The sequence below is a fragment of the Pelophylax lessonae genome (genome assembly GCF_965119305.1).
Source record: "Pelophylax lessonae genome assembly, chromosome: 1".
Taxonomy (NCBI): domain Eukaryota; kingdom Metazoa; phylum Chordata; class Amphibia; order Anura; family Ranidae; genus Pelophylax; species Pelophylax lessonae.
The window spans coordinates 67,484,393-67,509,919 of record NC_138768.1 but is presented as its reverse complement, the minus strand read 5'-3'; the positions used below and the strand labels follow the sequence as shown (position 1 = coordinate 67,509,919).

At 45.1% G+C, this 25,527-nt stretch overlaps 1 protein-coding gene across 1 annotated transcript in view; it reads left to right on the top strand.

The window, feature by feature from the left end:
* Window positions 1–2,635: 2,635 nt before the first annotated feature.
* Window positions 2,636–25,527, top strand: part of LMAN1 (lectin, mannose binding 1) — a 180,972-nt gene continuing 158,080 nt past the window's right edge. Inside the window, 3 exon segments of the mRNA XM_082275150.1 lie at window positions 2,636–2,875; window positions 18,998–19,152; window positions 23,353–23,460. Coding sequence (XP_082131276.1) covers window positions 2,674–2,875; window positions 18,998–19,152; window positions 23,353–23,460 — 465 coding nt within the window. The 5' untranslated portion in view covers window positions 2,636–2,673.

Genomic DNA, 25,527 nt, shown 5'->3' with positions numbered 1-25,527 from the left:
TGCTCTGTGCATTATGTACTTCTGAACCTATGCTCTGTGAATTACGCACTCCTGACCTTGTGTTCTGTGCATTATGTACTTCTGAACCTATGCTCTGTGCATTATGTACTTCTGAACCTATGCTCTGTGCATTATGTACTCCTGACCTCTGTGCTCTGTGCATTACGTACTCCTGACCCCTGTGCTCTGTGCATTATGCTCTCCTAACCCCTGTGCTGTGTGTTTTGTTCTCCTGACCCCTGTGCTCTGTGCATTATGTACTCCTGAACCTATGCTCTGTGCATTATGTACTTCTGAACCTATGATCTGTGCATTATGTACTCCTGAACCTATGATCTGTGCATTATGCTCTCCTGACCTCTGTGCTCTGTGCATTATGCTCTCCTGAAATCTGTGCTCTGTGCATCATGCTCTCCTGACCCCTGTGCTCTGTGCATTATGTACTCCTGGCCCCTGTGCTCTATGCATTGTGTACTCCTGACCCCTGTGCTCTGTGCATTGTGTACCCCTGACTCCTGTGCTCTGTGCATTATGTACTCCTGAACCTATGCTCTGTGCATTATGTACTCTGGACCCCTGTGCTCTGTGAATTATGCTCTACTGACCCCTGTGCTCTGTGCATTATGCTCTCCTGCCACCTGTGCTCTGTGTGTTATGTACTCCTGACCCCTGTGCTCTGTGTGTTATGTACTCCTGCCCCTGTGCACTGTGTGTTATGTACTCCTGCCCCTGTGCACTGTGTGCTATGTACTAGTCCTGACCCCTGTGCTCTGTGTGTTATGTACTCCTGACCTCTGTGCTTTGTGAGTTACATGCTCCAGATACCTGCACTCTTTATTTATGTCCTCCTGATCCTGTATTCTGTGCATGACATACTCCTGACCCTGTATTCTGTGCATTATGTACCCTGGACCCCTGTGCTCTGTACATTAGGCTCTCCTGACCCCTGTGCTCTGTGGTCTAAATGCTCGCTGAAGTGTGTGGCCAGTAGGTTGTATAAGAGGATGGTTGAGCTGCGCAGGGGCAGACTGACCATAAGGGCACTCGGGCAATGCCAAGGGCCCGGAGCCAGTAGGGGGCCCCATGAGAGGCTCCTGGTACCTCCCTCCCAAGGAATCTGTGATGATCCCAGAGCCCAGTGCCGGAACAAGTTCCAGCACTGAGCTCCAGGTAACTGGCCTAACAGAGGCACACTAACGTGGGCACTCAAGACACCACATGTTGCAGCGGCATTAGGAATTATATGCCCTGTCACGCTTGGCATGTGTCGTGCCTGCCAAGCGTAACCCATTCAAGTGAATGGGGCTGCTCCTCAAAGGCTGTGCAACCTTGTGCTGTACAGTGGAAAAAAAGGGTTAAAGCAGGCAACGAGGAGGCGTTGTACTGCCTCATCACCTGCTTCAACTCCTTGGATCACACACTAGCATGCTGCAACTGTGTGCATTTCACATGGTTGCAGGGTGTTTGCAGAGTGGGCCCCATTCACCTGAATGGGCCGCGCTCACCCACCGAAAGCAACAGGGGGCTTAATTCCTGCCGCAGCATGTGCACATCCTCAGCTGCTGCCACTGCAATTAAAGGGGGATAGGGACGAATGTATGTAATGTGGGCAGTGCAAAAAGTAGGTGGTGTTTTGTGTGGGTGTGGTTTGAATGTGGACATGGACACAGGGGGGCTCCTATTGCCTGGGGGCCCCATGGGTTGTCAGTCTTCTCCTGGAGCTGTGATATTATTGCTCCTCCATCCCTAACTGCCCCTACCTAATCACGGGTATGCGACCGCTTAGGGCTTTAAGCATGACACAGCTGTAATGCCAAATGTGACCCACTCAAGTGTACGGGGGCTTTGTCGCAGCCTCCCTACAATGCACACACTTTGGGTACGGTGGGTAGCCATTTTCAAAGCTGAAACAGGCGTTGAGGAGGCGCCTATTGCTTCCTCGCAAATGCTCTCGGAAAAGCAGTCCACCGCAGATCACCATTCAAAGGGGTATTAAGGAATAAGTCACGTGAGGAGGCGCTTTAGGACTGATCTGCTTTCCTTTTGAGAGACTTACTTTTACTTCCTGTTTTATCTGGAGACAGGAAGTGAAGGAAAATCTCCCCTTAAAGGAACACATACACAAAAAAAGAACACTTCGTACACCAGAGGATTTAATACTATTCTACCCAGAACTAAAAAGTCTTTAGTTTTCCTTATACTTAAAATAAAATAAAAGATTGGTTGAACATAATGACAACTTTTTGTTGTCATTATTTGCTATTTGTTTTTTCAAATATTTTTAGCAGGTAACATTGTGAATATCATTGTTTTCACTTTATTTCTAGCCCACAGTTTATTTATAACATTTAGGGTACAAATTAAATAACACTTTCTTTGTGAACAACAACTTTACAAACTCCAAGGTGTGTTGAAAAAACTCCTCACACCCCTCCCCCAGTCCTTTCTATGTGACCCCATGTAGGGTAAGGTAAAGCTAAAGAGGGGGGGGGGGGGGGCACGTCATCACCTACAGCGACCCCTGCGGCCGGAGGAGTGCACAGCCTGCCACGAACCAGCCATCGGCAAGGCAACGCGTGTCGTCCCGCCCACCGGCCGCTGGCAGACCAATCAGCGAGCGCCCTGTTGGCTGAGCATGGTTTCCCCGGTCACACTACGTCAGCACTGTCCAAGATGGCGAGGTCCATAGAGCGGTGGCAGCAGCGTTCAGTGGCCGGGCTGTGCTCGGTGCTGGTTCTATTCTGGAGCCTGAGCTGTGCCCGGGCGGAGGAGGAGGAGAAGCCGCCTCACCGCAGGTTCGAGTATAAATACAGCTTCAAGGGGCCCTACCTGGTGCAATCTGACGGCTCCGTCCCCTTCTGGACCCACACTGGAAGTAAGTGCTGGAGAAGGGGGGACTGTGTACACCTCATATATACCCCACTAGGGGGAAGACACCCCATATATACTCCACCAGAAGGAGGACACCCCCATATATACCCCTCCTGGGACTGACACCCCCATATATACCCCTCCTGGGACTGACACCCCATATATACCCCTCCTGGGACTGACACCCCATATATACCCCTCCTGAGGACTGACACCCCATATATACCCCTCCTGAGGACTGACACCCCCATATATACCCCTCCTGAGACTGACACCCCCATATATACCCCTCCTGGGACTGACACCCCCATATATACCCCTCCTGGGACTGACACCCCATATAGACCCCCTCCTGGGACTGACACCTCATATATACCCCTCCTGAGGACTGACACCTCATATATACCCCTCCTGAGGACTGACACCCCCATATATACCCCTCCTGAGACTGACACCCCCATATATACCCCTCCTGGGACTGACACCCCCATATATACCCCTCCTGGGACTGACACCCCCATATATACCCCTCCTGGGACTGACACCCCATATAGACCCCCTCCTGGGACTGACACCCCCATATATACCCCTCCTGGGACTGACACCCCCATATATACCCCTCCTGGGACTGACACCCCCATATATACCCCTCCTGGGACTGACACCACCATATATACCCCTCCTGGGACTGACACCACCATATATACCCCTCCTGGGACTGACACCCCCATATATACCCCTCCTGGGACTGACACCCCCATATATACCCCTCCTGGGACTGACACCCCCATATATACCCCTCCTGGGACTGACACCCCATATATACCCCTCCTGGGACTGACACCCCCATATATACCCCTCCTGGGACTGACACCCCCATATATACCCCTCCTGGGACTGACACCCCATTTATACCCCTCCTGGGACTGACACCCCCATATATACCCCTCCTGGGACTGACACCCCCATATATACCCCTCCTGAGACTGACACCCCCATATATACCCCTCCTGAGGACTGACACCCCCATATATACCCCTCCTGGGACTGACACCCCATATATACCCCTCCTGAGGACTGACACCCCCATATATACCCCTCCTGAGACTGACACCCCCATATATACCCCTCCTGGGACTGACACCTCATATATACCCCTCCTGAGGACTGACACCTCATATATACCCCTCCTGAGGACTGACACCTCATATATACCCCTCCTGAGGACTGACACCTCATATATACCCCTCCTGAGGACTGACACCTCATATATACCCCTCCTGAGGACTGACACCTCATATATACCCCTCCTGAGGACTGACACCTCATATATACCCCTCCTGAGGACTGACACCTCATATATACCCCTCCTGAGGACTGACACCTCATATATACCCCTCCTGAGGACTGACACCTCATATATACCCCTCCTGAGGACTGACACCTCATATATACCCTCCTGAGGACTGACACCTCATATATACCCCTCCTGAGGACTGACACCTCATATATACCCCTCCTGAGGACTGACACCTCATATATACCCCTCCTGAGGACTGACACCTCATATATACCCCTCCTGAGGACTGACACCTCATATATACCCCTCCTGAGGACTGACACCTCATATATACCCCTCCTGAGGACTGACACCTCATATATACCCCTCCTGAGGACTGACACCTCATATATACCCCTCCTGAGGACTGACACCTCATATATACCCCTCCTGAGGACTGACACCTCATATATACCCCTCCTGAGGACTGACACCTCATATATACCCCTCCTGAGGACTGACACCTCATATATACCCCTCCTGAGGACTGACACCTCATATATACCCCTCCTGAGGACTGACACCTCATATATACCCCTCCTGAGGACTGACACCTCATATATACCCCTCCTGAGGACTGACACCTCATATATACCCCTCCTGAGGACTGACACCTCATATATACCCCTCCTGAGGACTGACACCTCATATATACCCCTCCTGAGGACTGACACCTCATATATACCCCTCCTGAGGACTGACACCTCATATATACCCCTCCTGAGGACTGACACCCCCATATATACCCCTCCTGAGGACTGACACCCCCATATATACCCCTCCTGGGACTGACACCCCCATATATATATACCCCTCCTGGGACTGACACCCCCATATATACCCCTCCTGAGGACTGACACCCCATATGTATACCCCTCCTGGGACTGACACCCCCATATATACCCCTCCTGGGACTGACACCCCATATATATATATATATATATATATATATATATATATATATACCCCTCCTGAGGACTGACACCCCCGTATATACCCCTCCTGAGGACTGACACCCCCATATATACAGTCCTCAGGAGTATATATGGGGATGTCAGTCCCATATGTGCCCCCTCCTGAGACCCGGCAGCCCCAATATACTCTACCAGGGGCCTGACACTCCTATAGATTCCCCTCCTAAACACTGAAGTTTTCTATTTATCCATCATGTGAGTAGACATTTATAATATCCGTGTCCTGAGGGCAGACATTCCTGATCTACCTCTGCTGGGAGCACAGCCTACCAGCCTTGACCTGTGAGCAGACATTCCTCTGTATGTCATTGTTGGGAGCAGACGTCTCCTGTATGGCTGATGAATGCAGACGTTACTTTCACACCCCTGGTATGCATACCTTTCCTTCTCATGTCTCTCAGCCAGCAGCCACTAAGGTGAGATGAAGATATGCTGAGCTCTGACCACCAATGTCTGCAGAACTACAAACATCCCAGCTGTCATTTTCATTATTTGGGTGTATTGCTGAGGAGGACAGTCCTTACAATCAATGTTTGACATTCAAAGTGGATCTATATTACCCTGAATCCAGGGATGTGCCGTCCCCGCAACTCAGCGCCGGCTGCTGACATCTACGGGTGTCTGGCTTTCGGGTCTCAATCTCCAGACATTGTCAGTGACCGGGCTGAGATGACTCCACTCCCCCGCATGTGTGGAAGTTCTGTCAGATCCAGCATTGCCAAATTTGTCCACAGGACCGGCAGGTAAATTGCTTTATTGCAGAAGAGACCATACATGTGTTCCCTGCATTACAAATCCTGCCTGTCCACCTATTTTCATTGTGGAGCCTCAAGTGTAATCAAAGTGTATATATGTGTGTATATATATATATATATATATATATATATATATATATATATGAGTGTGACTGAGTTAGAACCTCTGTCAGGTTTTATTGCTTTGCTATCTGTTATCTGGGTGATCATTGGCAAAGAATAGGATGGGAAAATCCAAAATGTTCTAGTTACCAGAATAGGAAGTTAAGGGAAATCTACCAAAAGAAACACCTGTGATGACTTTATGAGAGGGGATGGAGAGAATTTCCCTGCAGTTTCTGATGTGTCTCCAGGAAAAGGAAGAGAATGGGACAAAAATACTGGACTTTGATATAGTTGAAGGCACAGGTGTCTTTTTTGAAGGTAATAGAAGTGTAAGTTCCCCTTTTCAGAAAAAAATGAAAAGGTTAACTAACACTGTACACCCTCCCCCCATCCCCCCCCCTGGGGTTCTGCAAAGGATAACTAACCCTTTGTAATGTATCTAAACCAAAGCAGAAAACTGTAACATATTGCATCTCGCCAGTCAATAGATGTGGTGGCTGCCTTTGTTTTTCTTTATCGCGTTTTGACCCTTTAGTTTCACCTGGTGATCCTGCCAGTAACTCACTTTGGGGTTGATTTACTAAAATTGGAGAGTGAAAAATCTGGTGCAGCTCTGCATAGAAACCAATCCGCTTCCAAGCCTGACAAGCTGAAGTTAGAAGCTGATTGGTTACCGTGCACAGCGGCACAAAGTTTTACACTCTCCAGTTTTAGCCGGGGTTCACACCAGTGCGGCTTTGAAGTCGCACTACATCAGCGCAACGTCAAAGTCGGCTATCAGTGCGATTTCAAGTGCGGCTTGCTGAAATTTGTGCAACTTCATTTAACAGATGTCAATGCAAGTCACACTGAAATAATGCAGGAACCTTTTTTAAAGTTGCTGCGATTTGAATGGTTCTATTGCCGCAAATGGGGTACGACTTTTCATGCAATTTGACTGTTCCAAATCGCATGACAAGTCGCACCTCATTGCTGGCAATGGAACTGTTCAGATAACCATGATTATGTCGCGGTTACTGAAAAAGGTCCCTGCAGTCCTTTCTTTTGCGATTTCACTGTGACTTGCATTGACTTCTGTTAAATGAAGTTGCAAGCCGCAGTGAAGTCGGGTGTACAAATCGCACTGATGTGCGGCTTTGCTGAAGAAGCACGATTTCAAAGTCGCCCCATTGTGAACGGGGCTTAGTAAATTAACCCCTTTCTGTCCTAGAGTGACAACGCTCGCTCACTGTACTGTTTCTATGGAGGAGCCGCGTTTGTCATTCAATGCTGCTTTCCTGGTCGGGACTGCAAACACCTCCCCCCCCCCCTCTCCTCTTCTCTATTACATAGGGGAAGATGTTCTGTAGTTCAGAGTAGATAGCTGAGAAAGCTGCTAATGTTGTTGGAGGATTCCGGTCAGTTCACAAGTTACAATGACACAATTTCTGGCAAGATCAACAGCTATTTTTACCTGTACTTGGCAAGAGAAAAGAAAACCAATGCAGACGCCACATCTAATGGCTAGTAGGCTGCTATATATATATATATATATATATATATATTTTTTTTTTTTTTTCTTGGGTTTAGATACATTGTAAGCAGATAAATGTCTGGTTTGGATCCTTCAGTATGTATATGCTGATGATCTGATGTGAGGCTCTGAGAATGGATGGTGAGGACGGATGTGCAGCTCCTGGTCTCAGTTCTATCACTCTGGAAATCAGCAGTTAGGTATGAGATGAGTGTGGGGGTCTGCCATTGCTGAACTCTAGTTTTAGGCTCAATTCACACCTATGTATGTTGCTTTTGAGCATTTCTGTAATGCTTTTTGCTGTGATTTCTATGTTTTTTAACCACGATTTTACAGCGATTTGAGTTTTGCGTGTTTTTTTTTTTTTTTTTTCTTGGAAAATTTGTTCTTGGGTAGATTTAAAAATGCCAAATCGCGGTAAAAACGCAATACTTGCGTTTTGGATTGAGATCCATTGAAAACTATTACATGCAAAACGCTGAATTTTGCAGGAAAAAAGTCCTCGACCCTTTCCAAAAACGCAGAGGCACAAAAACGCATTGATGTGAAGATGTTCCATAGGAAGCCATGTTAAAAAAAGGAAATGCATTTCTGTAAAAAGCATGAAAAAAAGCATTTGTGTAAATTCAACCTTAGAGTGTCAGCTCCCTGGCTCTCTTCAGTGCTAGTGACTGACAGAAGCAAAGATAGGAAATGTGTGACGCTCATTTATATGGTGCTTCATTCAGGTCTGTAAGTCAAAAGCACTGTAGACACACAGCCAGGCAACTAACAATTTTTTGTAGAGAACCAAAAAGGTCCGCTGCCATGCTGTTCATATGACGGATAAGTTCACCTTTATGCCTCGTACACACGCAACGATTGTTGGCCGTGAATTTTCGGCCAACGTCCGATCGGCCGATTGTCGGCTTGTTAGTATGATGCTTCCGAAAACCGACTGCGACTTTAGTTCGGCCGAACAAAATCTGGTGTGCATGCTATAAAAATTTTTTTGGCCATCACCAGAACGGCCGATTTTCCGTCTGTCAGTACAGATTTCGGCAGACAAAAATCAGATGAGCAAGACTGGGCATGCTCAGAGAAGAAAAAACACACGGAAAGTAAACCAGAACATGACATCACTTCTGAAGTTGGTTGTTGTTGGCCGACAAAATTTGTGTGCAGTCTAGAGCACATTTCAACCAACACAACTACACTGGACAAAAAAGACGGCCGATCGATCGGCCAACAATCGTTGCGTGTACAAGGCTTCATGAACATGTTGCACTCATACTGTATTTAGGGTGTAAAGTCATTAAATCACCTGCCGCCAATCTGACCCGACACTCCATTGTGACAGTGGGCAGGGTATCCACTCTCTACACCCGCTGTCACAATTAAAAAGATTGTGGTAGTTTGGAGCTCCGCCCACAGGGCTGCATCATTCTGAGTTCTGTGAATGAACTACAACCATTGCGGCTGACAGCATGTAGTTCTCAATTACTTATGGTGGCACTCATGACTGCTCTTAAGCTGGATACACACTATACAACTTTCTTTCGATTTTTTTCCTTTAGATTTACCAAAAACATGTAATATGAAGTCAGACCTAAACACTTTTAATTTGTATGCAATCAGGCCAGCCCTTGCACTACAGAGTTGAAGTTAAATCTAAAGGAAATCTGCCAACAAAAGTTGTATAGTGTGTATCCAGCTTTAGGCCCTGTTCACACCTGAGCGATTTTCAGCTTGTAAAGCGCTCAGCTCTAAAGCTCTAAAACCGCCAACAAGCAAAATCCCATTCATTTCAAAGGCCTCCATTCACATCTGAGCGTTCTGTCGCCTGAAGCAAAACGCTTGAAGCTTAACCGCTTGCTGACCGCCGCACGACTATTTACTGCGGCAGTCAGCCCCTCACAGGCAAAGCGACGTAGTACTACGTTGCTAGCCTATGAGGGTCTCAGGAGCGAGCGCGCTCCCGCTCGGTCACGGCCCCCCCCCCCCCCGCACGTGTGACCGGCGGACCCGATCGTCCGCCGGTCATTCGCGATCATCGGTGGAGAGGGAGAAAGGCAGGTGGCTAATGTAAACAAGCCGCCTGTCATTCTTCCCTGTGTATGAATGGTGATCATACGGTTCTACTATGTAGGACCATTGATCACTGTTCATACACCTCAAGCCACAGCCAATCACAGTTAGAATCACACCCCTAGGGACACACATAACCCCTCCCTCTCAAAAAAGTTAACCCCTTCACTGCCAGTGTAATTTTACAGTAACAGTGCATATTTATAGCACTGAATACTGTAGTAATGTCACTGGTAACCCCAAAAATGACAAATCTTTCCCTTTGTTAGTAAACGCAATATCTTTTGCGTAAACCAATCAAAATATGCTTTTTGCGATTTTTTTTTTTTTTTTTTTTTACCAAACATATGTAGCATAAAACAAATTGGCCGAAAATGTTAAAAAATTTTGATTTTTACTTTTTTTTTTTTTTGGGGAATTTCATATAAAAAAAATGTGAAAAATATTGTTATTTTTGCAAAATTGATGCTATTTTTTTGTTTATAGCGCATGATCAAAAAATCGCACAGGTGATCAAATACCACCAAAAGAAAGCTCTGTTTGTGGGAAAAAAAGGACGTCAAATTCGTTTAGGTACAGCATTGCACGACCGCGCAATTGTCCGTTAAAGTCACACAGTGCCGAATCGCAAAATAGGCCCTGGTCGGGAAGGGGGTAAAATCTTCCGGGCCTTAAGTGGTTTAAAGTACATGGGCTTCATTTTTGGCAAATTACAAGTATTTTTGGCCCTACAGACTTCAATAGAAACACCTGACTTGAGCAGTAAATGCTGAAATAGCAGCTCTCCACCCCTAATTTTCTCTCCCTCTTCTCACCTTTGTGCTTTCTATTGGCTAAACAAAAGGCCTGAAGCTATAAAACGCTTGTAATATACTTCTAATACTCTTTAAAAGAGCTTTGTATAAAGCTGCAGAAAAAAGCTTAAAAAACTTCTGAAAAACCCCAGTAAATCGATGCACTGAGGTATGAATGGAGCCTTATTGTTCATTGATCTTCCTGGACTTCAGTAAATTCCTGCTCAAATCAGAGGTACAGGCAGACGGCTATACTGACCGTCTGCAGGAGCCTGACATTGCACCTGCGATCAGCAATAATTTAGAGCAGGGATCCTCAAACTACGGCCCTCCAGCTGTTGTGGAACTACACATCCCATGAGGCATTGTAAAACTCTGACATTCACAGACATGACTAAACATGATGGGAATTGTAGTCAGTGCTGGGACAAGGTCATTCAGTGCCCCGGGCAAGGATGCCAAACTGCACCCCTCCTTCCTTTAGGAAACCATTGCACCCAGGGCAACCATCCCTCCTGCCCACCCCTTGTCCCGGCACTGATTGTAGTTCCCGAACAACTGGAGGGCTAAAGTTTGAAGACCCCTGCTTTAGAGGCTCCTAAGAAAAAAAATATATAAATGCTTATTTTTTACCTGCAAAGAGTGCATGTTTTCTTTTCTTTAAAGGTGACCCTGGCCGTTAAAGCACAACTCTGGGCTGATGTAAATTGTAATCATGCATGCCGATTTTATCCAAGAGATAAGCAATTAGTACAAATACTTATCATAATCCTTGGAAGCCATCTTATTTTGAAAGTGGGCGGGCTCTCGGCTTCTTTGCTGGTCCTGCATTGTATGTGACGTTAGAGAGCTGCAACTGGTGGAGAAGCTTTATAGGATCAGTCATGCAGCACAGAGGAAACCAGCAAGAAAGAAGGCAAGTTAAGTAAAACTTTGGATTTGAGAGTAACTTGGTTTTAGAGTCTTTTGCAAGACAAGCAAACTTTTTTTTTTTTTTTTTTTTTTTTTTATTTTGACTTCATAAGCAATGTCTTGATATAGAAGTAGTGCCACGTCACAACTGAGTGAATATAAGCCCCGGTTCACACTGAGGCGACCTGTGAGGCGACCTGGTCGCCTCACAGGTCGCCGTAGGTCGCCTCCCATAGGGAAGCTGCGGACCCATTCTAATAGGAGCGACACAAGTCGCTCCGGCTTAGAAAAAGGGTCCGGAGCTTATTTGGGGCGACCAGGAGGCGACCGCCATAGACTTCAATGTTATGAAGTCCGTGGCGGCCGCTCCGAGTTCGCGGCGCGCTGCTCGCACCGCGACCTCGGAGGTCGCGGTGCGAAGTAGCGTCGCCCCGATGTGAACGGAGCCTAAAAGAGATGAGCCTCTAAGTGTAGCAATTTGGTTACATTTAATAAAAGTATTTTGCAGCTCACATGCATAGCTCCCAACTGTCCCTGTTTTGGAACAATGTCCCTCTTTCCTCCTTATTTGTCCCTCACTTTGGTCTGAGCTATATTATTGTATATAAAATGCACTATTTATCTTTCAAAAAGTGTTTCTCAGTGCTAAACCTTTCATCCGATTTCTAAATTGCTGCATTTGTAAATGTCAAAAGCCAGTATAAAGGAATAGTAGTGGTTAAAAAAAAAAAAAGAAAAAGCACTTGTGGGTCTAACCAATCTTTTTTTTTTTTTTTTTTTTTTTTGTGTAATTCTCCTTTAAGGGGGCGTGGCAGGGGGGTGTATCCTATGCCTATATACCATTGCTCGACAAACCCCAGGCGCAAGGTTGCATTGGCGACTAGAATTAGCGGTCTGGCACCTGGGCTACACTGCAGCAGGTGTTTTGTCGCCAGACATCCCAGGTCTCCCGCACATCCACAAGTGCCCGCGCGATGCCCCGGCTGTCTGTGTCAGCTGTGACAGAATGGAGCCGATGCTTCCTGTATAGTTCCGGCTCCATCCTGTCACATGCGAAATTATATCAAATGCATTCCGCCAGTGAGGAGACCAAGAGATACAGGAAGCATCAGCTCTGCACGCTTTCTTCCAGCGCTGCTCTTCACACTCTTCACCAGCATTTCCAGCCAGCAGTAAGTCACATGTGCTAGGGGTGCAACTAGCCCCCAGCACATAATCAGTGTTTCTGACTCCTACCCACTGCAGTACCAGCCAGCAGTACCCACCAGCAGTACGTCACATGTGCCAGCATGTGCAGTGTTTCTGACTCCTACCGCCATGACCACTTCAAATCACTGAAGTGGTCATGGTGGTTGGAGTGTTCCTTTAATATCTCTCAGAAGAAGTAAACCAAGTACACACGGGTTGAATGCCGGGCAACATCAGCCGGTTCATTAAAACCTGGCCGCCATTGGGCCCGAGTGTATGGCAGCCGGTCCAACAGAAGCCAGCCTATCGGCATGCGTGAAAAAAAAACGGCTCCTAACTTTTTTAGCTGGCTCCTAGATTTCAAGGAAATTTGTCCAGCCCTACTATATACTTTTTCTAATAGGTGCCCCTTGTTCCCATCTCAAAAAATTGGGAGGTATGCACATGGTTGATGATTAAAAGAGGCACATCTAAGTATGCAGGCATCCGGGGTAAAGCTGTCCACCGCCATTGACGTAATTCCTTCCACACTGCACTCCACGTGCGCTTCAAGCCCCACTTTCAGATCACTCTACTGCAGGGTGGTCTTCCCGGTCACAATTGCAGACTGACGGTGGTGAGAGCTGGGCAGTGCAGAGGATGGTCTATGTGGACAGCTTTACCGCGGATGCCTGCATACTTATAGCTGTGCCTGTTTTATTCATCAACCATGTGAGTTGCTTAATGTTGAAACTTCATTAAAGCTCCAGATCGCTGGGGCCATGCAGGTCTCCTACAGATCTATCAGTGTATCTGTGTGCCTTACACCCAATTTGGGCGAGTAGATACAAGAGGAAAAATCAATGAATTACTACAGCGCTCCACAGCACCATGGTTGTTCATTGAGAACTACAAGCAGACAGCGCAAAGAATGTCAGGGTTTGTAGTTCATTAACACACACAGCTCTGTGAATGGATGATGCTACATGTGGGTGGAGCCCCAGATGGCCGCGCTGTTTTCAAAAAGCGACAGCTAGTACGGGGAACTTCTCCCTATACTGCCGTCACAGGTTGGAGGGGATCGGGCAGCGGCTGCAGCATTGGGAATGTTACATGTTCCCAATGGTGAACTTATCCTTTAACCTATGCAATGCAGGGAGAAGTGGGTCCACTGCATGGTTACATTTTACCGCAGCCTGGAGTTGTGTTTTAATTATTTCTTGATAGCACAGGTTCACAGTGCTCTGCAATAAGTCAGTAAATTTATGGCCAGTTCCCTTTTTTTTTTTCTCCCTAGAAAAAGGCACAAACCTTTTATAGCGGCCAGTGTGTCCCTTCATTATACATTTTTACACAAACTGGCTTGTGTGTGTGTGTGTGTGTGTGTGTGTATATATATATATATATATATATATATATATATATATATATATATATATATATATGAGGGGGTACTGTAAAAAATATACTGGGCGAGATTTACTAAGGCTTCTTTCACACGGTCCACCTCCGTAGGTGGTCTCCGTGCTGCTCAGCGGGGGATCACAGGTGACAGATCCCTCTCTGCTCGGTGTGCGGAGAGGGAGGTGTCAGAGCCCCATGCATCTCTATGGGGGAATCGGATGAGAGCGCCTGTCCGATCTCATCCGATCCCATCCCCGGGACGGATGGAAAATAGGGTTTCCATCCATCCAGATTTCATGGACCGGATCGGATGCGGGTGTCAGCGGAGATGTCTCCGCTGACATCCACTGCCCCATAGGAATGCATGGAGGATCCGATCAGATCCGCCTAAAAAAATTTGACAGGCGGATCAGATCGCTCGTGTGAAAGGACCCTAAAACTGGAGCACACAGAATCGGGCACAGCTGTGCAAAGTAACCAGTCAACTTCAGCTTGTTCAATTACCTCTTTGACGCTAAGCCCACATTCTCATTGGTCCAATTTGACATGTCCAATCTGAGCCAGTTGCTGGCAATGGCACCGTCCGACTTTGGGGCGCCACACTGATTCCCAAAACTTGTTTCTGCACTACTTTTGGGGCGATTTCAATAGAATGGGAACCCACACAGATGTCTGTGAAATTGCACCCGAAGTCAGACTGAAAATGCCAGTTTAAAATCTTGTGAGTTCAGCTGACCTCGCATGATTTCACACCCGCCTCGGTGTGAACCTGGGCTAAAACATAGAACCTAGTTGGTTACTATGCACAGCTGCACCAGATTTGGTTTTAGTAAATCTCCCCATGGAGTCTAAGTCCCAGCCAACAACTGGTACAGAAGTATAGAGAAAATGTTGTGACTTTGTCTCCAGTCACTGGCTTTCTGTGAGATCAATTCTTATTAAATAACAAGGTGTCTTTTAACAGAACACATTCTGTGTAAATTGTATCTCTTTTCTCCCCCAGTATTCCTCTTATCTCTGGTGTTGGCTATGCACCACTGATTGACACGTAGTAGTTTCATTTCCCCTCGTATCTGATATACTGCTAATGCTGATGTGTCCCTATGTGCCATGCGGCACTATCGGTGTACTAATATTTGTACTGAGTGAGCTTGTGGACTCTGACTTAGAAAACAATTCGAAACTTGCAGAGTGATTGTATTTACACGGTGTATTGTGAACAGCTTGTAGTTGTGTCTTTTATTTCAAACCTCTTTTTATTTAATGGCGTGAAAAGAAAGATGGCCAGTTTTCAAACTTAAAGTGTATTTATTTTTTTTTAGGTGGGGTGGGGAAGGGTTAAGCTGATCATACACTGAGCAAATCTCAATGTACTTCAAAATTGTGTTTGCTTTTAACATTCAGTAAATGAAAACCACATTCACTGTTAGAATTTAGTTTGTGAAAATTTCTACACCGCATTCTCCAGGAAAAAAAAAAAAAAGATGGCTGAAAATGTATTCAGTTTACTGCTGCAGGGCAGCCGAACTGTGCAGAATCACATATTTACAAGATTCTGCACTTCCGGGTAGGGAGCGTGCCGCTTCTGCTGTAATTAGTCACAGCAGAAGCCGATCAGCGTGTGCCTGCCAATGGATGACCGCTGGCACCCGCTGATCAGTGAGGAGACACGCTGGATGGAGCTCTGCCTATGTAAACAATGCATGGCTCTGCCCTGTCAGCAGGGATGTACTGGATTTTGTTTCCCTGCAAAGCTGGGAATAAACTCCAACACATCCCTAAGGCTACGTTCACATGTAGGTGTAGTGGATCGCGGGCAGAATCACTGCGATTCTGCCTGCGATCCGGAAATAATTGCAAATCGCGGGAAGCCTGTGCGATGCCCGTGATTTGCAATGGCACCCCAAACGCTGTGCGATGTTGCTGCGATTTCCGCCTGCCGAATCGCAGTAACGTCGCGCAAACAGAATTGCATGACGCCCAAAAAAGGTACAAGAGCTTCTTTTGTGCGTCATGCGTCCTGCGATTCTGTTTGCGCGATGTTACCGCGATTCGGCAGGCGAAAATCACAGCAACCTCGCACAGCGTTTGGGGTGCCATTGCAAAGCACGGGCATCGCACAGGCGTCCTGCGATGATTTCTGGATCGCGGGCAGAATCGCGGTGATTCAGCCCACGATCCACTACGCCCACATGTGAACGTAGCCTTAGTGACGGCAGCACACTGTGTACACAAAAACACTGGTTAGGCACACATTTAACCTATTTGATCATCCTAGATGTTTACCCCTTCCCAGCCAGTGTCATTAGTACAGTTATAGTGCATATTTTTTGCATTGATGACTGTATTAGTCACTGGTTCCCACAAAGTGTATTGCAATATTGCAGTCCTGCTATAAGTCGTTGATTGCCGCCATCACTAGCATAATAGAATACAATTCCTGTATACAGTATATATACATAGTTTACAGATGCTATAACTTTTGCGCATACCAATCAATATATGCTTATTGGGATTTTTTTACCAAAAATATGTAGCAGAATACATATTGGCCTAAATTTATAAAAAAATTCGATTTTTAAATAATTTTTTTTTTTTATTGTTTGTTTTAGAGCAGAAAGTAAAAATGTTTTTTTTTTTCCCCCCAGAATTGTCTGTCTTTTTTTTTTTTGTTTATAGTGCAAAAAATAAATGCAGAGGTGATCAAATACCACCAAAAGAAAACTCAATTTGAGGGGAAAAAAATGACAAATTTTATTTGGGCGCAGTGTTGTATTACCACGCATTTGTCAGCCAGTTGTGTCAAACGTAATAGTGCCGTATAGCAAAAAAAAAAAAAAAAAAAAATGGCCTGTTCATGAAGGGGGGTAAATCTTCTGGAGGTCAAGTGGTTATAAATGGGAGGGTATTACCACATCATGCAAAACCTAGATGTAGGCAGCCATCATCCCAAAATCAATAGATACAAACAATACCCCCTAAGGAGTGGGACTATGTGGGTGACCAAACATCCAAAATATACTCCAATAGAAAGTTTAAAGATAAAAATAATTTTATTGTATACAGACAATACAAAATGCATATAAAGACCAAGCATCTCTGTATGCTGAGAGAAGGATGATAAAACCAATAATTGATGAATACACAGCTTGCAAAAGAGGGTCATACAAACAGATGGTGACTAGCGGGGGGACCCGTGTTCCAAAGAGACCCGACACATTTCGGGTGTGCCCTTCTTCAGGGGTCTGATGAAGCCCCGCACACCTGAAACGTGTTGGGTCTCTTTAGAACACATGCCCCCCGCTAGTCACCATCTGTTTGTATGACCCTCTTTTGCAAGCTGTGTATTCATCAATTATTGGTTTTATCATCCTTCTCTCATCATACAGAGACGCCTGGTCTCTATATACATTTTTATATTGTCTGTATACTATAAAATTGTTTTTATCTTTAAACTTACTATTGGAGTATCTTTTGGATGTTTGGTCACCCACATAGTCCCACTCCTTAGGGGGTATTGTTTGTATCTAGTGATTATAAATGGGCAACAACACTTTAAATTCACTGCTTTATCATCTAGAACAGGTTTTGCACATTTGAGTTTAATATCTCAGCAAGAGAAGTGCAATAATTTATACCAAGTAATTCCTCTTTCAGTGGAAGGACAGCAGTGATATTGGGTTGCTGCACTTTGTACACAGTTGTGTTGTTTGTCTTTGCACAACATTATTAAATGGCTCTGTGTGCTTTGCAGAGTAAACCAAGACATTACCTGTATTGCCAGTCTGGTTAGCATTCATTATGTATACAAATTTAAATATAAGAGGTTAATAAGGATTCATTAAATCATTGTTTATTTATGCCGAAGACATCATTGCATCATTTGTGTGCTTGGCAGAGAGGACAGCCTTAAAGGAGACCTGGCTGGTAGTAGAACTGACATGGAGAGATGGCACCAAAAGAGGAGCACTTTTTTTTTTCTTCATGAACTGTCCCTAATTCTATAACTACAAGGGTGCTCAGGAAAGCTTAAAAGAAAGGGCACTTTAATTATAATTTAAATTTTTTTTTTTTTTGTCAGGATTATTGTGTTTAACCACTTGCAAACGGCTGCATATAAATACATACTGAGGTCAGGAAGTGGTTTGCTGGGATTGTGGCTGAAGATATCAGCCGTAACCCCAGTATCCTTTTTTTTGCAGGTGGCTTCCTCATTTCTCTTACGCTTGCCAAAGCCGACGAGAGGGGCATCCCTCCCCCCCTCCTCCCCCCGCCTGCTACCCACCAGTGTTTCTCGGGCTTACCGTTTCCACCAGTTCGTCAGAGAGACGATCTGACAGTGCGGCCAGCTGCTCCCATAGGCGATCAAAAAGTAGATCTTCTTTGATCACCTCTATGGCTTTGGAGGACCGGAGGGACCTTGTGACATCACTTCCTGGTCCACCATTGTGCTCAGTGATTCAGTCCATTGATGACATAGTGGTCAGTAGGGACAACCACAGAGCACTGCGGGGGACCAGAAATCTGGATTTTTCCTATCCTGAAGCTGGGGTGGATTCATGGAAACTAGCACAAAGAAGATAAAGTCAGAGGGTTGTTGCTGAAAGTAACCTTTGGGTATTGCCTTTAATTTTATTGGAAATATAAAAAATTATTCTAATTGGTCACTTTTTTTCTCATTTCCTGTTGTGTGCCTTTAAAAGAGATGTATGGGTATTTTTTTTAAGAATCATACCTACCTAGGTGAATGCAGCATTGGTCCCATGGCATCTCTAACACTGAGAACCGAGTGATTGAACACCACCACCACTCTGCTCATCCCCCCAACCCCCACCCCCCGCCCTGGGCTGTGGAGGAGGCGGGGAGGGAGCGGCAGGCTCAGGCTCTCAGTGGCTCTCTGAGAGGCTGAGCCGGGTGCCGGTACAGGCGTGTGGGTGGATACCGACTTCATTGATCTTGCACAAGCTGTCCCTGTACTTCTCCTTTAAGGAATCAGCACCAAAAGACTCTTTCCTGTGTTTTTAGCGCATTGTGTCTGGCTGGGCATAGGTCATATTTCTGTACAATGGTAACCAAGCCTTCTATTTTCATTCTAGATGCCATTCCCAGCGCTGATCAGATCAGAATTACCCCATCTCTAAAGAGCCAAAAAGGATCTGTCTGGTCGAAAACTGTGTCAAACTTTGAGAACTGGGAGGTGGAAGTGACCTTCCGGGTAACAGGACGTGGAAGAATAGGCGCTGATGGGCTGGTAGGTTTCTGCTTTTTTCCTGGGTCTCTGAAAATTAAAACTATTATTGTTTTTTTCTATCAACCGTGTTGGAAAATGCAAGTAAAGTTTTTTGTTTGTTTTTTTTTTTTATGAATTTTTTTGCTGCTTTCGCACCGAAGCGCTTAAAAACTGCTTTTGATGTGCTTTTGCAGCATTGGAGCCCTTTCACACTGATGCACTTTTTAAGCACTTTTAATTCCCATTAAAATCAATAAACGCTTTCACACTGGGGGGTGCGCTGGCGGGTCGGTGAAAAATATCCTGCAAAATATCCTGCAAGCAGCATCTTTGGAGCACGTTTGGAGCGCTAAAAGAAGCACCTCAAAAACACCCCTCTCCGTTGAAATGAATGATAAGCGCCTGAAAAACGCTTCAGAAGTGCCTCAAAATGGTTCTTAAAGCAGTTTTTAAGTAATGTGTCCTTAAAATAAAAAGTGCACCACTAATGCATGAAAAGCGCCGCAAAGTGGGCAGTTTTCAAGCACATTAGTATCAAAGGGCTCTTAGCAGTGCGCTTTTTTGAAGGCCACGTATCTCTAAAGAACCATTTTACGGCGCTTTTTGAGTGCTTCTTCCCATTCATCTTAATGGAGAGGGGCGCTTTTGAGGTGCTTTTTTTTTTGTGCTGAAAACGTGCTCCAAAGATTCTGCTTGCAGGAGTTTTTTCACCGCCCCAGTGCGAAAGCAATAAGTGATTTTAATGGATATTGGTTTTCGCAAAATTTTCAGGCGCGTGTACTTCCTGGTGCGCCCCCCTTGCTGACAGGTGCTGTGATCGGCTGTATCCAATCACAGCATGGATTACTGTGTTTACAAACACACAGAACTCGGTGTACAGAGAACAGCGATCTGGCTGATTCTTCTCCTTGAAAAGCAGGAAGAAAAAAACAGCCAGATCAGTAAATTCAGCCCCCGTCGCCTCACAGGTCGCCGTAGGTCGCCTTCCATAGAGAAGCTGTGGACCCGTTCTAATAGGAGCGACACAAGTCGCTCCGACTTAGAAAAAGGGTCCGGAGCTTCTTTGGGGCGACCCGGAGCGACCTGCATAGACTTCAATGTTATGAAGTTCGTGCCGGCCGCTCCGAGGTCGCCCGGCAAAGTAGCGTCGCCCCAGTGTGAACGGGGCCTAAGTAAAAGCAGCACACATTACACTTGTTAGGCACACAGTTAAGCCCTTGATGTTAACCCCTTCCCAGCCAGTGTCTCTAGTGCAGTGTCAGTGTACAGTATTATCACTGATCACTGTATTAGTTTCACTAGTGATGTCCGTGTCAGTTAGCAGAACCGTAGAATATGTGGGGGGGGGGGGTTTTTTTGGTCTTTTTTTTTTTTTTTTTCATTTATATAATAAAAAACACAGTGGTGTTATACCATACCACCAAAAGAACAATAAAAAAGATACATTTCATTTTGGTACAATATTCCATGACTGCGTGAATGGCAGTTAAATTAGCGCAGTGCTGAACAGAAAAAAAAAATGGCCTAGTCATGAGGGTGGTAAAACCTTAAATAACTGTACTTTTAGAGCAAGTACGGGTATATTTTTGCCTGCCCCAAAGTGCCCAAAGTAACTCTCCCAATGTATACTTACCTAAATCAGATGGCAGCCCATCTAAATCTTCAGAGCCTCCGGACAAAAGCTTATTACCTGGCAGAGTCTCTGTGCAGGGGATTCCCTCAAAGACTTCTATGGAGGCAGTCTGCCAACATAGTTTCACTAAAGACAGTGAGCCCATGCCATAGACGTCTATGGAGAGTGACTGGGTACCAATGACCAGGGGAAAGGAAAGATTTGTCTGGAAGCTCTGAAGATTCAGGCTGTGTCTGCCCCATTTAGGCAGGTATGCATCTGGGGGGAGGTATGATAGGCAAAAAGCATGACTGTACTTTCTCTACAAGTAAAATTATCCTTTAAGAAGGGTTCTTGTATTTTACAGTATTTTAGTGGGGGGGGGGGGGGGGCATTTTAGTTCCCTTTTACACGTGAACTTGTTTTTAATACATTTTTTTTTGCAGTGTGTTGCTTTAAATGTGCCCATTCATTTTCATTCAGCCTTTAATAGGCAACAAATAGGGTTGCACGGATACTGAGTATTTTCACAAGTATGCTTCAATACCCAAAAACGATACCTTTGCAGTGCGATTTGAGCCCATACAAAATGAACATGCTCAAATCGCACTGCAAAAATCGCATGCAATTTGAACAGGAATGCGGTGCGGTTCCTCTCCAAATTGCATGAGGTTTGAACCCAGGCTTGTCATAGTAATTTCAGCCTGGCTTTACACAGGAGCTGTGGGGAAACCGCATGCTATCTGGACAGGAATCTCACTGCATTCCTGTTCAAAGCACATTTTGATTCTTTGCAGTGCAATTTGAGCCCATTCATTTTGTATGGGCTCAAATCGCACCGCAAAGGTATCGGTACTAGGTATTGGCGAGTACCTAACAGAAAGCATCGGTACTTGTACTCACAAATAAAAATCTGGTATTGGTGCAACCCTAGTAATAGCCATACCAGCATATTTTTTCCAGCGCACCACAAGGCACGTGTGTTTTTTGTATTGCATGTGTTCCAGTACACTTAAGGGGCAGTTGTGTTTTGGCTATGTATGTGTGTTGGAGTGCCAATCAAAATAACTGGCAAAGCTCATACAGCAATCATTTTTAACCATGTGTTAGGACACAAAGCAACAACAATAGACTCCCAAGAGTGAACATGCTGCTTTAATCCACTCACTTTAACCTGGTTATATTATCAAACAGTCCTGTATAAAAAGTAGTAATACCTCTGAGCAGGTACCTTTTGGTCATCTCGTTTTGCCTCTAGCAGATGGTCAGAGATAGAATTGAGTATTACCTGCCCTGTACATCCTTGTGCTTAGCTTTGGTCAGATTTGGGTACATCTATGGCACAACTTAGCTTATGCCTAGGCCCAATATTTACCCTCTCTGTATGGGAATAAATGTTCTCAAAGGTTCTCTCTCTTCTCCATGCCCACCTCTCCTGAACGTGCTATTCAATCCTGATATTTCAGATAGTCTATCTTATAGCTGGATGCTCCCCTGGTCACAAGCGGGTATTTACATATTTTACATTCTCTAACCCGCAAATTGTTATCGTTTACCGAACTCCGAAATAAATACCAGGTCCCTAAACAACTTTTATTTTCCTTTCTTCAAATTGAACATTTTTTTCCTTTCCAAATCCCCATCCCTGACTTTGGAAAAACCTACCGCATTTGAATTTTGATGCGCCCAAGGTCCATACCAACCTGGCCTTATTTCATCCATTTATAAAATTCTTCTTGAAGCTACGCCACTTATTGAAATATGTCATACCTATATGCAGAAATGGGCCCAAAGACCTATCCCCCTTACACAGGGGCAGAAAATATGGGACTCGGTCTCTAAGGTATGGAGATGTGTGAAGCAGAGAGAGACATACAGGCTACAAAATTCTTCTCTTTTGGTACAGAACCCCAGAAATCCTTCACAGCTACGACTCTTAGAACTCTCGGATTTGTTGGAGGTGCCATGGAGACAGAGGCGCACAAATCACATTTTTTGGCATTGTCCTGCAATCCACCCTTTTTGGGTCTCGGTGCAGACCCTAGTTTAGGACTGATTTCCATTTAGACCCCGTCCACTTTTTATTGGGTCTACCTGTCTCCGGTATCTCCAAATACGCCAAAAGATTTTTTGCATTTATCTTACTAGCTGCCAAGATTAATACCTCTTTGCTGGTTGTCTCCCAACCCTCCAACATGCTCCCAATTGTTACAAACCATAGCCCAAATATATAGAATGGAACACCTAACGGCAATTGTACATGATTCTCTACCCCAATTTTCAAAGGTCTGGGATCTATGGGACGATTCTCAGTTTAATCTGGAATCAGCCTCTCCATCCTCTGACTAGGCAATTGTCCTCTTTAACCCCTACTTTTTTCGGTAATTTGATTTGTCACACTTGCCATACTGTCAGACAGGAGAACATTCTCTCAAACAATACTACTCACCCATATTATACAGCAGTGATCCCGCCCAGTGAATCATTTTGCAATGAGTTTGGCCCTCCAGCTGATGAAATGTTTATGAATCCTTGCTATATGCAGTGTTCTTCCTCTAATCTGTTGTTTTGTGTGGTTTTCATTTATTTCTTTTTTTGTGTACGCGCAGGCTATATGGTTCACAGCGGAGCAGGGTCTGGATGGCAACGTATACGGGTCCGCTGACTCGTGGAACGGTGTGGGGATTTTCTTTGATTCCTTTGACAATGATGGAAAGGTTTGTTTGCTTTACTGTTGCTCTTTGTGTAATATGTAGCACAGTATAAATATACCAAAGGTTGTTTACTTAACCGCTGAAAATTGCATTAAACCAATTTTTATGCCTTATCCCTACATGAAGGGTTGTATGAAATCAGATAGTTCTGGTATGGCATAGGAACATCTTTTATACAGGCTCACAGATCGAAATTAAAATGATTGTAAATTCTGGTTTAAAAAAAAAAAAAAATACCAAACATGTTATACTTCCCTCCTCTGTGTGCAGTTGGTTTTGCACAGAACAGCCCAAATCCTCCTCTTCTCAGGTCCCTCATTGCTGCTCCTGGCTCCTCCCTCCTATCCAGTGCCCCCACAGCAAGCAGCTTGCAATGGGGGCACCTGAGGCGAGCTGCAGCTCCGTGTATCTATTCAGACACTGAGCTGCCGTTTGGCCCTGCCCCTCTCTCCTGATTGGCTCATTGACTTTAACAGCCGCGGCTGTATCTCAGCCAATAAGGAGAGAAAGTCCCAGGACAGCCGAGGGACTTTTGGACATCGCTGGACAGAGAGGGGGTACATGTAAGTATTAGGGGGTTCTGGGGGGGATGCCACACACAGAAGGCTTTTTGTTTTAATTGCATAGAATGCATTCAAATAAAAAACCTTCCTGACTTTACAACTCCTTTATTAGACATCAAGAGCTTTGAATAGCCCTGCATACTTCCACTTGCACAGTTTCTGCGTTCAAAGCACATAGGCTGTATTTATTATATTGGAATTAGATTGTTCAGAATGTGTAAAATGAAGCTTTGACAGACACACTGCTGTTATGTACAACTTTTTTTTTTTCCCCTAGTTGTCTTCATGGACAACATATGAGAGGCAGAGGCTTCCACCCACTGGGGCAGCAAACCAGCGGGTTGAATTGAAAAAAAAAAATATCTTCCCTCCTTGCTGTTGGCGGCTCAGACTGGTTGGGATCTCCACATTCCTGAGATCCCGTCCATTCAAGCTACGGTAGCTGGATGGGAGTCCTTGAGGACGGTCTCTGGGATCCCAAATATTTCTAAGGAACTCACGTTTGCCTCGTACGAATTCCTCCTCCCTTCATTACAATGTCCCCGCTATGCCATTCCACGCTCATTTACATATACCCAAATCCTATCTTCCACTCATTCGTCAAATTTCTAATAGTCGTAGGATCTTGGTTTATCTTTGGGGTCCCTCTTCTCGTTCTCCTGAAGACTTGAAGTTCTCTGTTCAATTTAAGGTATATGCTATTATTCGCTATGTTTGTATGTTCTGAACTTTGTATGTACTGACGGATTTGCTTGTTGTATGTTTAGAAAATTTCTAATAAAAACTATTGAAATGAAAAAAAAAAAAAAAAATATCCAATTTCCACTTTTGCACATTCAAGGTGGATGGGGGGAATCTGACCCACTGTGCTATTGTGCTCAGATGGCAGGGAGACTTAAATGATTATATTTCAAGAGAATATGCAGACCCCCTAAGGGAAGCTGTTCTTCTCAAATACCCTTAAGCGTAGGTTCCCTTTTTTTCTGCATCAAAAACGCATGGAAAGTAGGTTATATGGTTCCAATGGCCTACTTCACACCAGTGCCGTCAGTTCCAGGATGTTCCAGTTCCTAAAAAAGTAAAACATGCTGCATTTTTCCTGCACAGGACTGTACCGGAACGCGGTAAAACGCACGAAAAACACACATTCAGAAACGCATCGAGAACGGATCTGGAGTGCGTTTTTGTGGTGTGAACCAGCCTTGAAGGATTTCTGAGCACTGATTCTTCCACTACCAGGAGATGTAATTCAAAATCAACCAGTTCCGATCAGAATGATAATGTCTGCACTGGGAGGACCACAAGATGTGTCCTGAACCGCCAGGACACATCAGAATATTTTCATCAGGGACCCCTTCAAGCCTTTCTCTTAGGACATGGGAAATATTAATATTAGTAGTATTCATGATTTAGTGCCAACAGTTTGCGCAGTGCTTTACAACGTGAAGGCAGACAGTACATCTACAATACAATTCAATACAGGAGGGATCAGAGGGCCTTGCTTGTT